The following is a 17,589-nucleotide window of genomic DNA, read 5'->3' on the forward strand; positions in this document are numbered from 1 at the left end:
GTGTTTTTTATTTTTATCTAAAATATAATTGAATAAAAAAATAAACCAAATAATGTAAATTCCTCTCGGAGAGCACCACCACGACTGTTATATTGAGGAGTCCACGTGGCAGCAGATTCCCTCAACAAATTGAGGTTTTGTGTAATTGGGCCTGATCCAGGCCCACAGGCTTCTTTCTTTCTATTTACTAACTGGCGCCGGGTGAGCCCCAAGCGCTACGCGGCCATGGCGACGAAGCTGGCCGCCGTCCTACGCCGCCAGCTCCCGAACCCCTTCAGCGGCTGCCTCTCCGACCCTTATCCCTCTCCTCCAATGATTCCCCGTCGCCTCTTATGGTCGATGAAGAAGGAACCTGCCTTGGAGGCCTCGCTATCCCGCAATCGCCGCTGGATCGTCAACAACCAGATCAAAAATTTCCTCCTCCGTTCGCCCGGCCACACTGCGACTGTCCGTTCTCTCCAGAAGAAATTGAAGTCCTTCGACCTCCAAGGTCGCGCCATCAACTGGCTCCGAAAGTATCCTTGCTGCTTCGATGTCCTCTACTCCCCCGACGGTGGCGGCGAGGAGGAGATTTTCTTCACCTTCTCCAAGCGTATGGCTTTCTTAGTCGAAGAGGAGGAGGCCGCCATGGCCGCGTCTGAGCCCGCCATGGCCCAGCGGCTCGCCAAGCTCCTCATGCTCTGCCGTGATCGCCGCCTCAACGTCGTCAAGCTCAACGAGCTCAAGCGAGGCTTTGGATTTCCCGACGATTACCTTCTGCGCCTCGTCCCCAAGCTACCGGAGACCTTCCGGGTCGTCAACCGCACCGGGCGGAGGAACTCGATGGAGATCGAACTCGTCCGGTGGGATCCTGACCTGGCCACATCGGCTGTCGAAGCCGCAGCCATTGAGCGAGGAACCGAACCGCGCTTCGTGTGTTCGTTGCCGGATACCTGGATCAAGACTCGGAAGAAGTTCGACGAGTTCAACGAAGCAACTCCGTACGTCTCGCCGTACTCAGCGGACAACCCGGAAACGGATAAGCGAGCCGTGGGCGTCATCCATGAGATCCTTTCGCTTTCTCTGTGGAAGAAAGCGTCGATCTTCAAGCTGGAGCACTTCAAGAAGGAGCTTGGGTTGCCGGAGAAGTTGAATCTGCTGCTGCTGAGGCACCCCTGCATCTTCTATGTGTCGAACAGGTACAATATTTACACGGTGGTGCTCAGAGAAGCATACAAGGGATCGGAGCTCATCGAGAAGGACCCATTGGTGGTGGTAAAGCAGAAGCTTGGGGAACTGATGCAGGAAGGTCTTCACGAATATAACCAGAGACGGCATTTGGCTAATTTGGAGAAAAAGAGGAAGAAAGGTGAAATTAGCATACGAACAAAAACGGAGGAAGATGATGAGAACGAAGAGGAAGCTCTTAGACTGGACAGTGTCGAGAAGAGGGAAGAGAGGAAAAGGTTTTATAAAGTTCTCTTCGATGAAAATCCATGATGAACCAAAGGTATTTTGCTGCAAATTTAAACAAAGTATTATTTAAATCCTTAAGTTGTTACCTGGATATGCAAATCTAATCTGTTAATATGATTGATTCTGATTGCATATCTGAAGCATAAAATGGATTATAGTGTATATAGATAGATAGAATCTCAAACCATATCAGATATCCACCAACTGCATGAAAATTTAGATCCACACTGCAAAAGCTAAAGCTACAACAACTAAGCTGATAAAAGTCTATCACAAAAACTTGAGCTTGATAATATACTTCATTCCTAAACCCTATCTCAGATAAGTGTCCAATGTTAGAAAAAAAAAATGCTAAAATAGGATTCAAAGAAGAAAATATGATGTACATCAATGAAAAACATGCAACCTTAGTTTTTTGTCTTCAGTAGACAAGTACCTATATTAACAGCTCTTCTTCCAATCCCATAGTCAACCTCATTTACATTCACAATTGCAAACTTAAATACACTCGAGATCAGTTTCTGCAAAAGCTGTTGCACAAAAATTGTAAGCAGTTTCTGTTAATAGTAACCACAATCAACACAAAATACAAAACTTGAACACAAGCAACAGGTTTGTCACAAGCATCAAAGAAACTAACCACAAGATACAGAAACTTCGACAATAACAAATATATTCTGTCCACTTTATGCTGTCTCTTCTGGACTTGAGTAGCAAAGAAGATACAAAGTGATGAAATTTCAGACAGAAGAAAATTCAAATTGGTGAGCCTCTAGGTATGGAAGTCCAGTGGCATGGAAGCCTGATGGCTCGTATATTTCTAATCTGGGATTCGAGATCATGTAATTATGGGATGAAGGTAGATTCAGAGCTAGGCAGACTCAACTTGCAGATAGATTGAGTTATGGTATCTCGAATTAACAATCCTAAAATTTCTAAATGAACAAAATCTAAAAAAAATATACAAAAGATAGAAATTAATAAAAATACCTAAAATACAAAAAAAAACAAAAATTTAAAAAAAAAAAGAAAGAAAATAATTTACTAAAATTAATAAAAAAAAATCTCACAAATTCTCCTGTATCAGTCGTCCCAATTTGAAAAGAACTCGTCCTCGACTTTAGAATAGTGTTCCTGGTTCCATGGCGTAAGGACTTGGGTGTTTCACAACTGATCCAAAAAGTGATACAATCCATTTATCTCATCAAGGACAGCAGTCCCATGTAACGCCCCGGCCCGGGCGGGCCCCACCCAGACCGAACCAGGAACGACACCAGAATTACCTATCGGTTTGATGACTAGCTCCACAAACCACCAGAGGTCCTTTCAGCGTGCTTTGTCCTCACTCGCACGCACCCTGGAAAACTTTCCAGGAGGTCACCCATCCTTAGATTTCTCCAAGCCAAGCACGCTTAACTTTGGAGTTCTTAAGTTTGGGCTTCCGAAAAGGAAGGTGCACCTTGGTGATATGGATAGTACCATCTAACCTTTTAAGTCATACTTAACCAGAATCTCAGAACCGGGGTATTACACCCATGAATACACTGAGAAGGTAGTGCTTTAAGAATATCCATTGATAACATAATGGAGTGAGCCCTTTTCTGAACTAAGAACTGGCTTTCGGTTATGCAACTAGCCATAAGAAACTCCATTATCATAACCTAATCAAAAATATTATGTACAGTTATATCACTGTTGAAAATAAATTTGTTTTCAAGTTGACTCTAAACAACGATGGAAAATTGGACTGCGCAAAGCACACTCTTTTCACCCGCAACCATAGAAGTGTTGAAGATCTGTAGAATTTGTGAATCCGAAATATCAACTCTTAGATTATGTAATGATCTCTGAATAACTCAATAGATTTGTTAGTGACTCTTTCAATACCTGGATTAATACTCAAGTATAGAAAGGAACCTTGTTCAGAAGGATTGAAGCATAAGTGTGTTCTCAAACAACTTAGAGCTTCCGTTCCAATCTAATCATCCATCCGTTTGCTCAAACCCAATCTATCAAAAACATTACTGACCTTGGTTGCATTTTCAGCAGTTATGGCAGCAGTTTTTAGAGTAATTCATAGAGTTCCTAGCCCTTTTGACTCTGAACTAACTTCCTTGCTCCTGAACGTGAATCCCTTAGGATATAACCCAATGAGCTCCGAATGTGGATGTGCATTCCAAACATATATTAGAATAAAAGTTCATGGATGCTCATGGGAAAATCCAAGACAATATACTATTATCCACTTCAGATTTGCAATCTTCTTCATACTAGGTAGTGCAACTGGATAACCAATGCTAATGTCAAGTTTCTTTGATGCATCATTAGCTTCTCAGCTGTCAAAAGAGTAAGGAGAAGGCTCCCTCACCATGGAACAATTGGGAACATGGCCATGCATAGAGACACGGTCAGACCGTGTTTGTTGCTGCATGTTGTTCTGCTAACACTAGCTGTTTTTCTTCTACCATAAAGATGAATAAAGATGAAGAACATGTACCTACTCATTTGGTAACTCCATGGTTATCTTCTGGAAGGAATGTAGGTCATTCAATGAGTACCCATCACTATAGATGATGATGGTATCAGCTGAGGACATATTAATGCTAGCAAGCAGTCATGGTTTTTAGTTAAGAACAGAGTTCTCCCATGTGTCCTATTTTGAAATTGTTCTACGTGACCAGCTTCTTTGACATAATTAATTCCGGGTTCTCACACTCATAAGACTCGGCTCCAATTGTTGAATACAAATATGTAACTCTCTGTATTGATGTGCGTTCATAGTTTGCAACAGGATCAAATTGCCCGATTAATTTAGTGTCATGTGGCATAAGAAGAATCTATATCAAATTTACTCTCAAAACTAACATCAACAAAATGGTTTTTCTGTGTTTAACTGATCCATCTCCTCCATGATAGAACTACAAAACGGAGAGGTCAAAGCTAGGAAAGAATGAAAGTCTGAAGGTGTTGCTGTCCTCTAGAAATGAGGGGTGTAACCATCTTGGAATTAATGTAATATGCAGGCTGAGCAAGCAAATTTGACCTTGGAATAAGGTCAATTTGCTGTTGGATATCTTCCATAGGTGGTATTCTAAGAGGAAGATCTTCTGGAATAAATTCAACACAGTCTGAAAATAGTTGCTCCACCACGTCAACTCTGTCATCATTGTCTGTCAGTTCGCAAATATCTTCGGCCTTGCTTTCTAGGTCTTCTTGTCTACAATTTATCAGTTGCTTAATATAATTTGATAAAAGGTTAAAAATTACCTTGTTAGACAGAACATGAATCTGGAACAAATAAAGGACCATCGTCAAGCACTCCGTCCACTCCATAATCGTCATATACCAGTTCAATATTTTCCTTGGTTTTGTATGGATCATGATGAGCAAACTCCTCCATATAACTAACTATCGATCTAGCATCTCACCTCAACACGTAAAGTCGTTGAGACAAAGGTTGTAGGAAATCAAACGGAAGGAATTATCTCTCCATCTTCTTTTTCATCCTCCCAATACTTGATCTTGGCATGGTCTCGTGAGCATCGCAAATGCTCCCACCATGATGATACTAGATCTCTGAATTTGAAGGCAGTCAATTTTACTTTCATCTGATCGAGTACTTCCTCATAAAAAAAAATTCGCTCCACTTCTTTAAGTCAATCAATGAATCTTTGGGTCTGTGACGTACTAGAAAACTCAGGAAGATCAACTGAAAATCCGATATCACCATATCGTTCCTCTCGACCATGAATTTTTCGGAACTGAACACAACTGTGATATGGATTTTTGAAAGCGAAACCAAAAGTAGGATAAGAGAACTTTCGACTTTTAATATCTTAGACACTAAGATAATAGTGTTAGGCTTCCCCAGCCGAAACTTGCCTTTGATGACCTCGACCATGTACCTTATGATCAGGTCTTGCATAGCTAGACATAGGGTTAAATCTATAACTTACCTCTGTAAATCCTCAATCTCGCCTTAGGTGCTATGACCACGATGCGAGACTTCCTCAATTGGAATCTTTCTGTTATTACAACCGTGACTATGACCACGATAACTTTCCATTAGATATGATGCTTAGCTTCCTCAATCAGAACTTGCCATATCGACTAACGTCGGCATAATAGAGATTATCTTGTGGACTGATGAGGAGGAATTGAGAAGAAAGTAAGAAGAGAAACTGCCGAAAACAAAGAGAAATATATCGTTCTCTAGGTTTTATCAAAAAGAAAATATTATTCAATATAGAGGATAAGTGTTCAAACAACTAAACAAATGTTTATATAAATTTTAAATCCTAAGACAAAGAAAAGAAAGAAACCCTAACATATAGACCTCAGTTCCTAACTTGTAAAAAAAGAAAGAAATCCTAATAAGGAGAAAAAAAAAATTAGCAATCCTAAAATCTCTACATGGACTAAAAATTCAAAAAGATAAAAAAGATAGAAATTATAAAAAATACTAAAAAATTCAAAAAAATTTAAAAAAAATAATGTAAAATATAAAAAAAATCCAACGAATGCTCCTGCATCAGAAGTCAATTGTTGTGCATCTTTAGTCAACTAATCAAAACTATAATGTGTTGGAATTTGAGGTTTCACAATGAAGAATGTTAAATAGTCTCTTCTAGAAAGGAATAGAATGTTAAATAGTCTCTTCTTGTGTTAAGATGACTGTGGTAAGTCATCCAGCTTCTTCCATCTCTGATCTTCAGATGCAGGTGAAAGTTCACACAAACTGCCAAATTTAATCCTGTCTGAAAGCTGCAAAGATGGGGCGCCGGGCACAGTGGTTTGGTTGTTGACCGGTAGAAGACCTTTTACTCCAAGATGAAGCTTTTCTTCGATCCTGCGTACACTCAAATGAGCCAACAAACGTTAACACCCAGAAACCAAGAGAGAATCCTAGTTAAAGGTCCTCCGACGCTCAAGTCAGTACAATTTCGGACTGGTGAATAAAGAACAATATAGAACGTGCGTGCAAGAGTAAGCTTTAGATGTTCCAAGAACCTACCTTACCAACGGAGAAGACCCCCTTTATATATCATCTATCATAACCTCTGTAATCATGGCCTAGAATATCATAGGTTGTCAGGTGATAGAAAGTATACCATCTGTGCAATAATTGTCTAAGAAATCTTTCTTTTACCCACTTGTGTACTTCTTTTGTCTTTTATAGTTTATGTCATTGATAGTGCAGTTAAAGGAATATCTTGTTATAAGTGGTTAGCTGATGAGGAACAAGATAATCCTCGAAGAAGGTTCTAGAAGAATATTCTCTGACACGTGGTTGTTATTCTAACAGTTGTTAGGATTCTCTGCTCATGTTGTCGGCTGAGTATATCCCGGTCGACCTATAAGGCTGACTATTTTTGTGTCTGTTCTCACATTATGTCTGTCTTCACATTAAACTGTTTTGTTATGTACGCTTTGTTATGCACTGAATGCTATTAGAAATCTGTTTGGAAAATAATATAATGCATTGGGCATGTTGGAAATCCATTTAGGAAGTAATATAAAGCCCAGTGCCTTAGGCTCGACCGGCCTTATACTTGGTCGGGCATGTAATAGGTCGTCCAGAGAAATGGAGCCCTATTTTGAGCGATTCGATCGGTACTTTAAGTCGATCATCAGTATTATAATGTGTAGGTAAAGTAAATAAGAGATTTGGCATTCTGACTGGATTTACACTTGTGTGCATAAGAGAAGTGTACATTGGAGTTGTTTTGGGTCTGTCCGGCCATAACATCGGTCAAATACGCCTGGAGACCTTCTACACTGTGTGGGACCCTTAGTGTTAACCTGTAATACGTCCGATCGAGTTTGCATAAAGAGGTTCGCGTAAAGCGAGGAGTCTGACCTTTACCTCGACTAGACCTAACGTCAATCGAATATGAGGTTGGTCGAACATCCTTAAACTTAGTCAGCAATTGAATGACTAGACATGTCAATTTCCTATTTTAAGAATAAGACACCGAACCTCCTATGCTTGACCGGTCGGGTCTCTTCCGAACAACCTATAATCGAATTGGGCTTGCGCTGAGAGCCTTAATGTTAGGCGAATAACGAAGAAAAATACGGAATTTTCTCTCCTCTTGACTTTGACCGTCACGTCACCTTGATTTTAATCATTATATCACTTTAATTTTAATGGACATATGATCTCCCGAATCTGCTCGTTACATCTCGTTTCATATATTATCGTGGGGCGACCACATTAAACCTCGGAGGACGTGATATAATATTTTACTTCAATAAATATAGTATATTTTATTTAACTTTTTAGAGTTCTTATATATTATAATTTTATTCAGAATTAATGTCGAATAGAAAAGGTATACAAAAGTCACTCCTAGCCTAGCATGAGTTGACATTTATTTTTATTATCATGGTATGCTAGCTAGAGTACATATATATATACAAAAGAAATGTTGAGTTAGTTTATTTTTCTATCTAATCCCTCCATCCCCCCTTTGACATTCATCAGAAGCAAAAACTAAACAATAAGAATAAAATGGAAAGGAAGTAGCAAAATAAGAGTCAAACTAGCAGTGCATAATTACAAGTAATGTAGTACGAATAAAAAACTATGAACATAAAATAGTAGTAGAAATACAACTCAAAATGTTTATTGAGAGGAGGATGACGAACGATGGGATGGACTCCATTATTGGAGTATCTCTAGAATTTGGTGTTGTCCAGCCTACCTCTCCCGATGGCTAGTCCTCGTCTCCTCTCAAAGATTATGTCCCTCTTGTCGTAAGCTAGTCACAGATGCCTCTAGGTAGGTGACTCTTTCCGGAAGAGTAGGACCGACTGGAGGTGGAGGTACCGATAGATACTCAAGCAACAAATCTTCCTTTGGATCATCCTGAGGCTTCTCCTCAAGGACAAGGGGATGCTGGGCAGGCTAATTCTGGTCTAGCTGATGTTGGGCCCCCTTTATGACACGACACCCTGATCATCTATATATATAAAGACTAAAGACAGACTCCTAGCACCTATCATGCAGAACACATTTAGAGGAGTGACATTACCTATGGTGACATCAATACCTAATGAGTGTAAGTAGATGGTCAGAATGTGGAAGTAGGGCATGCGGACCCGTCTGCTAGTGCAGATACTAACTGAGTAGATAATGGTACGAAGCATGTGAAGGCTAATATCTATATCTAGCCTTTGACAGAATGCATATAGGAGGAAGGAGTGAAAATGTTGCATCATAGCAACTTCTCTAGTGGTAAGTGGCAAGATGCACTTCAATAGGACCCTATAGAGAATATAATGTTGAACACTAAGTGTGACTAACCTAAACTGGGTGATTGTCGGTACCCTCTCACCTCTAAAAAATTATGAATATATAGTATCCAAAGTGATGTGGGAGTAGGGATTACCAAATGGTAAATCCCTAGGAGGGTAACATACAAAAGGAACAGCTGAGGGTCACAGACCTAGGAAGTCTCTAAGGATGGTGGGAGATATTGTTGTTGGTGCAATCGACCCAACTTTGATCGGTACGATCATGGTTTTGATGTGTGTGTCAAAGAGTTTAAGTTAGGCTTTCATATGTGTTTGATATGTGTATTTGAGTCTTGCAAGACTTAGTGAAACACACATGAGGAGCTTGGTGCAGCTAAGCTTGGGAAGCACATCCTAGGGCTCGGATCCTTGAGTCGGTGAAGGATGATGTGGAAGACATCCGAGGGACCGCCGGACGAGGAGCAACGGAGTGGAGCCAAGGGAAGCGAACTTCAAGGCAACGTGAAGGATGGCACGGAGAGGAGCCGCGGGCTCGAGTGGATCTGAGGGGCGAAGGCCAAAGGAAGAGGGCTTCAAGGCGACTTCGGAGAGGATGAGTGTGAGTGTGTATGGACCAATCGACTGGTGCAGTTGACTGGGAGCGAATAGAAAGCAGCTACCAATCGACTGGTAAATGACCTTTGGTAAACCGTTGGTGTTGTGAAGTAGCCTTTGGCTACCTCCAACGGTAGCACCAGTCAACTGATGATTTTGCCAGTCGACTGGTGCCGAGATAAGTTGATATGATGATCAACTCTCTCCTCTTATTTAAGGGAAGCTTTGGGGCTTGAAGGAGGTCACTCATGCTTATTGAATAACTCCTAGTCTTTGCCCAAAGCTTCCAAGTCTACTCTCTTCCTCCCAAACCTAAATTTCATCATTGTAAAGAGGAAAAGATCCTTTGTGAGAGGTTTGCTCCACCGAGAAGGAGAAAGCTTTAGCCGGAGATTGTCGGGGATTGATCCATCGAAGGATCAAGGGTTTGTTCACCTTAAAGACACGTCGTGGAGTAGGAGCATGCAATCTCAGAACCACGTTACATCAAACTTGTTAGCGATTTGGTATTCTTTCTTTATTATTTTCATTAGTTAGTTGTATTTTCACTTGAGCACTAACTTTCTATAGTTCTTATATATTATAATTTTTTTCAGAATTAATGTCCAATAGAAAAGGTATACAAAAGTCACTCCTAGCCTAGCATGAGTTGATATTTATTTTTATTATCATGGTATGCTTGCTAGACTAGAGTACATATTGATTCAACAACTTCAAGTCAAGAAGGCTGCGATTCTGGCACGGAGCATAGCAGTGCTGTTGCTGTCTGGATGGTTCAGATAGTATTCATGATCCTCCCCTGCCGCCTCATACAACTCAGCCGTCCCGCGCCACCCACTACTCTTCGTCAACGCCTCATAGTACATCAGCGCCCGATCCCTCATCGCGTCCTTCTCCGACGTGCACAGCAGCATGCGCGTGCACCCTAGATCTGCCAAACTCGGCGCTCCCACCGCCAAGGGATTCACGCGCGGGTCGTCATTCCCGGCCGTCGACTCTGGGCAAATCATTCCCCACAGTTGGTCCAACTTCTTCCTTAATACTGGATCGGCTGCTTTCTCTGAGGCTGTCAGATTTTTCCCCCAGAAGTAAGGATCTAGCAGTATCGTCCCTGCTAGCTTCAAGCTATAACTGGAGATCATCCCTTGAGACCCAACTCGCATAGCCAGGTTGTGCACGATGTTGCCGCCGGCTAAGTAGACTCTGTCATAGTCAGCATGATCGAGGAGCCACGGTTCTACGTACACATGTAGGAATATTATATATGTGCCAAATTATTAAAAAAATATATTATTTTAATTTCTATGTTAATTATTATATCATTTTTCTTACCAACGTCGCTGCGATGGGATGCGACCCATTCGAGAGCAGCCCAACAATCATCATATTGCACAGGGATATGGTGTTCCGGTGCGCGACGGTAGTCGACGGAGAGGATGATAGAAGAGGACACGGCCGCGAGGCCATTGAGATGGCGGTGGACGATGGGGGAGGCAGAGGAGAATATGCAAAAGCCGCCGCCGCGAAAGTAGAGGATGAGGGAGAGCTTTGTGCTAGTAGAGTTGATATTGATAGCAGGAAGATAGATGCGGGCGGAGACATCGGCGGAAATGCGGATATCCTTGGAGTCGACGTTAGTGAGGGGGTCAAGGCCGGGCGGCGTTTGCTCCTCCGCCTTGAGCCGCTTGACAGAGCCGTCTTTGTAGACGAGAAAGTAAGGAGAGTAGTCATAGATCACAGGGTTGTTGTCCGATGCCATTCGACTTATTCCCGAAAGCAAAGATAGAACCATTATATAGAGAAGAATTCCAGCTGCTCGTGCCGACCACATTTGCATTAAGGATATAAGCTGCGGGTGGGGCAAGAACATGAGTGAGGCCAAGGAGTTATATATATTTATAGGGGAGACAAAAGTAACCTGTTTTGTTATGTTGGAGGTTTATACGTTAAATATATATAGTTGTTTATTTTGGGATTTCCAAATGTTAATTTTAATAAATAGTTTAATAATTGCCTAAATAAGGCGTGTATCCATAAATAGAAAGCCCAACCATAAGAAATTGCCTCAAATTCTACCTATTGATAAATCATTATCATGTTTCATTTTAAGATGTCAAATCTTCATTTTAAAAGGTTAATTAATTTTGAATTTCTCTCGATTAAAATGTTTTTACAATTTCAATTACAATCAAATTAATTAATGGGATGTCTGTTAGTATTCTAAATATTTTACAATTTAAAATGAATTCCAAATCACATTTAATAGGAAGTTTATTAGTATTCTACAAATAAAATAGAAAATTTTTCTTAAAAAAGTAACTACCAAACATTCTACCTAAATTATATATATCTTACTATTTTATTAAAAATCTCCCCCTTTTACTAACTAAGTGAAGCCTAAAATGAATTTACGTTATTGTCCTTTTTCTATTTACTTTAAAAATAATTCCAAGGTTTATTAGTATTTCCACGGGCGAAACAATCATTGATCTAGAGTTCGAGACTCAGCTTCGGCGTATTATTATGAATTTTTCTCATTATTAATTTTATATGATTGTTTTATATAAAAATATATAGTTCTCTTTAGTCCCACATCTTAGAATTGACAAAACTAGGATCAAAGAAGTTTCTATAAATATTTTAGGTCATGTTAAAAAATATATACTTTTCTTAGTTTTTTTTACTAAGATAAATATAATATTAAATTAAATTAATTTTTTGCATAGAGAAGCCCGTTACAGTAGTTTGTTACTGGGATTTTCTAGTGTCACCCTTGTTTGACGAATCTTACCCAAATAATTAATTCTTAGTTCTGAACATAAGGGTATTCTTAGTTCTGAACATAAGGGTGATACTCGAAAATTCAAACAATTCGGATTTTAAAAGACCCAAAACAAAAGAGAATCGAAGAGGGTGTATTCATTCCCTCTAGCTTCTACTAATGATCCAACACTCTCAATCTTTGGTAGTTAACCAAGAAACAAGAAGCTAATGGCCTTATGAAAGTGATCCACTGATAGATCATACGCCATGGAGTACGACCCTAAGGTTGTCAAACCATATTAAACAAATGTGTTAGCAATTGGTGAGTGTGATTCGTATTTATTTTCAGTTCCGTTGCTTTTCTAACCTTTCTATCAAAAGCAAGAGTAGATAGAATTGCATTTGCAAGTAATAATCAATATTCATCCTTCTCTAGCTGACCATCAAGATCCTAACAAAATCAACGAGTGGTACATGGATTTTAACGTTAAACGACAAGTTTCTTAGTCAAATTTTCACCTAAACATGAAAAGCATTTGTGCCTAAAATATAGGTCACTCGTAGTCTCTCTCTTTTTCTTAGAATTTACCTCTAGGACTTCTTACTTTTAACTCTCACTGGACTTTTGTTAAATATCTAGTTGACCTTGACTACTGAGATTTTATGTTTTGCCAACATATGTTGGATTTCTATTTAGTATCCCATCTATGTTGACCTATCAAAACTTTATATCTGCCAACACCTGTTGTGTTAGAATTTGAGGGATGTATGGGGGATCGATGGCCGGCTAGAAGGGGGGGTTGAATGGACGACGCCCCCAAATCGATAGCTTCTTCCTACACTTGTTAGTTACGCAGTAGAAATACAAACGAACAAGTAAAAAGTTAATCTAAATACAAGACAAGAAATGCAAATCAATACACGCCAATTTACGTAGTTTGAAGATAAAGCTCCTACTCCACGACTGTCCGTAAGGTGGACGATCTCGATCCGTCAGTGGATGACTCCCCGACAAACTCCGACTAGCTCAAACCTCCTTGTGGGTGGAGAAACCTCGCCACAACTCTCACAAGAACTCTTTTAATGCTAGGGCACAGGTAGACTACTAATAGGGGTTAACCACCTCTATTTCGTCAACCTTAACCAAACTCCCAAGGCTTGGTTATATAGGTCGCGGTTTGGAAAACTTTGCCTACCAGTCGACTGCTAAAACCATCAATCGACTGCCCTCTGTGGAAATTCGACCGTTATATCCCAACGGCTCGATACTAGTCGACTGGTAAAAGTACTAGTCGACTACTCCACACTGGTCAAGCGAACAGAAGCATTCTGTTCGCTCTCAGTCAACTGGTGTTTTCACTAGTCGACTGCTACAGTACTGCTTTAGTAATTGCTATAGTACTGCTACAGTAATTACTGTGGTACTGCTACAACAAAACCCTAAACCTAGGATTTTACCCTGAGTATAATCTCGCATGCACTCGTACCCTTACGACTCATTTGACCCTTCATTGCAGCCTTGACCTCTAGCCTTCAAGCCTACTTCCTTTGGCTCTCGTCCCTCGGATGCATCCAAGCTCGCGGCTCGTCCCCAGTGTCATCTTTCGCGTATGTCGAAGTCGATTCCTTCGGCCCTTGTCCTTGCTGCCTTGTCCATGGTCCTTCGGATGCTCCATCCTTCACCGGACCCGAAACCATCAAACTGAGTTATATGTGTATCTTGCAAACCTGCACACTCACATACACATCAAATAACAAGGGTGAACCTAACTTAAACTCTTTGCCCAAACAACAAAACACATGGTCGCACAAACCATTGGGATTGCTCTAACAGGATGTCCTAAGACAATCGCCTTACGATTTTTTTTCTATTTATTTGATAAGTATAGATTCACTATTTGAGTGTATATTATATGTTTGATTGTCTTAAACTCATTTACTGAATGTCTGTAATATAATTCATGGCATAAGAGAATTTGTTATTGGATCGCAACTAGTGATTATCTCTACATATGCAATTATGAATATATTAAAATTTTCCTAGACGTCGAATTGGTACATTCGGACATCATCAATTCTGTAAGACTAACACGAATTATACTCCTTGGTTCGGCCAAGCAACTGTTTTCTCACTAGCTGGAGACATTGGGATGTCGAGAGTTAAACGTAAATACTGATTATGGTAACTAGTTCATTGGAGTGACTCGTTGTACGACTTTATATGATTCTCTACATATATATAGATATATCTGTGAAGTTCTTACTGCAGCACGAGTGCAAGTTTCCTTCGACTTGAGGTATACAAGTCATTTTGATTATGGAGACTTATACTTTAACATCTTAAGCAAACATCTTATTGAGGTGTGGACCCGGGATGATTGGGTATAAGTTGAAGTATCCGAAGGTAAACTGGATAACACACATAAGATTCACCGCTGCTTGCGAGGAGACGTATACCCTATGATCACTCGTTAGGACTATTGCTCAAAGTCTTTGGTCAAATCATCACATGTTAAGAGTGTGAGACTCTTGTACACATGTATGAGTAATTTGAATCCACAGAACGAGGAAGTATTAATTGGGCTAGGTGTGACGTAATTAGCCTAGTGAGGACAAGACACGTAGACCATGTTCTGAACCAAGTAGGTATAAGACAAGTGAAAGAAACGAGACACGGCTCACTGTAGCTGCTGAAGGGTTTAGAATTAATTCTAAGATCAACTATGATTTTTTGACTAATTAGAGATCATGATGTACTACTAGGTGTCATTCATGATCGTTCTATAATTAAGTAGTTAATTATGGACGGTCAAGATAAATCGGGAACCTATTAGGTCAAATGCACTAATGAGTCTACAAAAGACGTAAAACAAGTTAAAGAATAGGATTCTTAGATTAAGAGATAAATATTTGGTCGGATTATACATAAGACAATTATGAAAATATTTGTTGCAATAGAAGCGCGAATGGATCACATCTCTTATGGAAGAGTTGGACCATATTTGATTTAATTATGAATTAGTCATGAACCAACTTGCTTTAGTTGTGAACCAAATCAAGGGGTTAATGAGCTAATTTTTGGTTAAGAGATAATGGGTTGGATTTAGGCTTTCTAATCCAACTCATTAATGAGGGCTATATATGTTGGTGTAAGTTGCACCAGAATCAAACCTAAGTTTTGATGTTGTCAAAGGTTTAAGTTAAGTCTTGTTGTGATCTAACAAGTTGACTAAGTGTGCAGGTTGTTTACTCAACCGGGAAAGACCTAGTTGGAGGCTAGGCAGGAGAAATCTTAGCAGATCGTGGAACCCAGGTTCAAGTCCAAGTGGGTCGAGGGGACCCGACGCTTGCGGTGTAATCGAGAGGTCTGGAGGACCGAAGATCAAGAGAAAAGTCCTAGCGAGCCGATCAAAGCTAAGTGAAAAGTCCAAACTAGATCTGGAGGATCTAAGTTTGGCAGGTAGGTTGAGGTAAACAACTGGAGGAGCGACAGTGAGGTCGAGTTCTCGAAGGAAACAACCTTAGGTCGCTGATCCAATTGAAGAAATCGGGAAGGTTTCCAAGTTGAGATCAAACCAGTTCTACTGTCTTTTATATTTCTCATGCATTATAATATTATTGTGCTAACATTTGTTTTGCAGGATATTTTGTCTAACATTGTTTTGTAGGACTGGCTGGATCGGTCGACCGAACAGGTGAATCGGTCGATCGAACAAGGAGAAATCAAAGCAGTTTCTGATCAGACCTAAACAGGTCAGAGTCCGATCAAAATTTGATCGGCCAACCGATAAGTAAGATCGGTCGACCGAACTATGATGACTCAGCACAGGCCAGTTCATCAGCATCGATCAGAAGAAAAAGGAAAAAGAGTTGATTGGTCGATCGAACCCATGGATCGGTCGACCGAACCAATCAACATTAATGCAGCATTAAATATGGGCCTTGGCAAATTTCGACGAACAGGGAAAAAGCCTGTTTGATCGATCGAAAAATGGGATCGGTCGACCGAACCCTTAATGACAGTTAATGCAAAAGATCGAGCCAGCGTCAGACTCCAGCCAGGAAGGAAGGGAGCTGGTTTGGTCGATCGAGCAGAGGGATCGGCCGACCGAACCTCAAAGACACTTATAAGAAGGGGGCTCGAGGTCTAAGGCTGGACAATACTTTTCTAATCATCTAAAAGCTCTTCTTTGCAAGCGGACCATGCTACAAGTTCTCTACGACTCTTAAGTTACTCCATCCGGAAGTACCGACTGAGCTTCAACCTTCACTTACTATTGTCGGTATATTTTATTTGTATTGCACTTAAATTCATATAAGATAGTAGGATTGTTACTATCTTATATCATTGCATACTGTACGCATTACTTCTTTCCGAGGTTTTCGGGAAGAAGAATCTTAGTAGATTAATCGCCTATCGGTGCGGTCAAGGATCGCGGGCCTTGGAGTATGAGTCGACTTAGACTTCGAACCAAGTAACCGGACGAGTCTTTCATTTTACTTTCCGCTACACGACTATGTTTTCTAAAGTAAAAGAAAAGTTTTAAAAGCGCGATATTCACCCCCCCCCTTCTATCGCATTCATCCGATCCAACAATATATTGATATGGTTGAGAGAAGATTATACACATAAGGTTTTTGGAAAATCTTAACCCAATTTCTCTTCTCCTCTTCCTCTCCCCTCTCTCTTTGCCGCCGCCAACAAGGGGAAGCCCTTCCCCTTGTTGTTGTGACCACCACAAGGAAGAAATCTCTTCCTTATGTGTTTCTCTTCCTTTTCCTCTTGATCCCTCTTCTTCGCTCGTGGCTACTAACTTCCGAATGAGAGGCTTATACTCAAGGAGTTGTCTTGAGGAGCTCGGCGTGGATACGAATAAAGGCGAGGTTCGACAACGTCGCTACGGTTGATGCCCTTCTCGTTACAGGTTATCCGTAAGATACACCTAGCGTATACTTTCCGTAAAAATTTAATTATGTTATCATGTTTGACATGTTGTATCCTTGTATGCGTGTGATGTAATAATTTAAGAATTATTATTATTTTATTTTTCACTACGCATGTTTACGAAATGTATTTTAGCACATACTGTATCGGGCATATCCCAACATATTGAACCTCTGTGGGGTGTGTAGTTGCTCTAAGCCTACAAGATTTTCACATTTGCCAACACATATTATTGATCTCCTGTCAATACGATTGGTTTTTTTTCTTATATCAAATATTCAATCAACCAACCATCTTATTTTCACCATTGCACTTGTAATGTAAATATCAAGAAACTTGCACCTACATGCTTGGCACGATATTAGAAATCGTATTATAAACCTAACTTCAAATCTTTATTAAACACATCAAGACCATATGGTTGAACTCGACCACATGGGGTGTGATTGCATCGACAACATCAATTTCATTTGTTCCTCAAGACGATTTAAAACACTGAAACAAGCCTGTAATCATAGACCGATGCAAAAGAGAGGATATAATGATAGCAAGCAAAAATTAGAGCGGTTTTA

General features: G+C 40.2%; 2 protein-coding genes across 2 annotated transcripts; one reads left to right on the forward strand and one right to left on the reverse strand.

Annotated features, from left to right (window-relative positions):
• Nucleotides 1–204: 204 nt before the first annotated feature.
• Nucleotides 205–4,150, forward strand: LOC122051464 (protein WHAT'S THIS FACTOR 1, chloroplastic-like). The gene is made up of 2 exons (XM_042612612.1): nucleotides 205–1,489; nucleotides 3,784–4,150. Exon 1 carries the CDS (start codon nucleotides 226–228, stop codon nucleotides 1,477–1,479), a length of 1,254 nt encoding a protein of 417 aa, XP_042468546.1. The 5' UTR covers nucleotides 205–225; the 3' UTR covers nucleotides 1,480–1,489; nucleotides 3,784–4,150.
• A 5,872-nt stretch (nucleotides 4,151–10,022) lies between these two features.
• LOC122050273 (2-hydroxyisoflavanone dehydratase-like) lies at nucleotides 10,023–11,068 on the reverse strand. Its single transcript, XM_042611193.1, has 2 exons — nucleotides 10,642–11,068; nucleotides 10,023–10,546 (listed from the first exon to the last, which is right to left on the reverse strand). Exons 1-2 carry the CDS (start codon nucleotides 11,066–11,068, stop codon nucleotides 10,023–10,025), a joined length of 951 nt encoding a protein of 316 aa, XP_042467127.1.
• Between the last annotated feature and the right edge of the window lie 6,521 nt (nucleotides 11,069–17,589).

This window comes from Zingiber officinale, chromosome 3A (assembly GCF_018446385.1).
Source record: "Zingiber officinale cultivar Zhangliang chromosome 3A, Zo_v1.1, whole genome shotgun sequence".
In the NCBI taxonomy this organism is placed as follows: domain Eukaryota; kingdom Viridiplantae; phylum Streptophyta; class Magnoliopsida; order Zingiberales; family Zingiberaceae; genus Zingiber; species Zingiber officinale.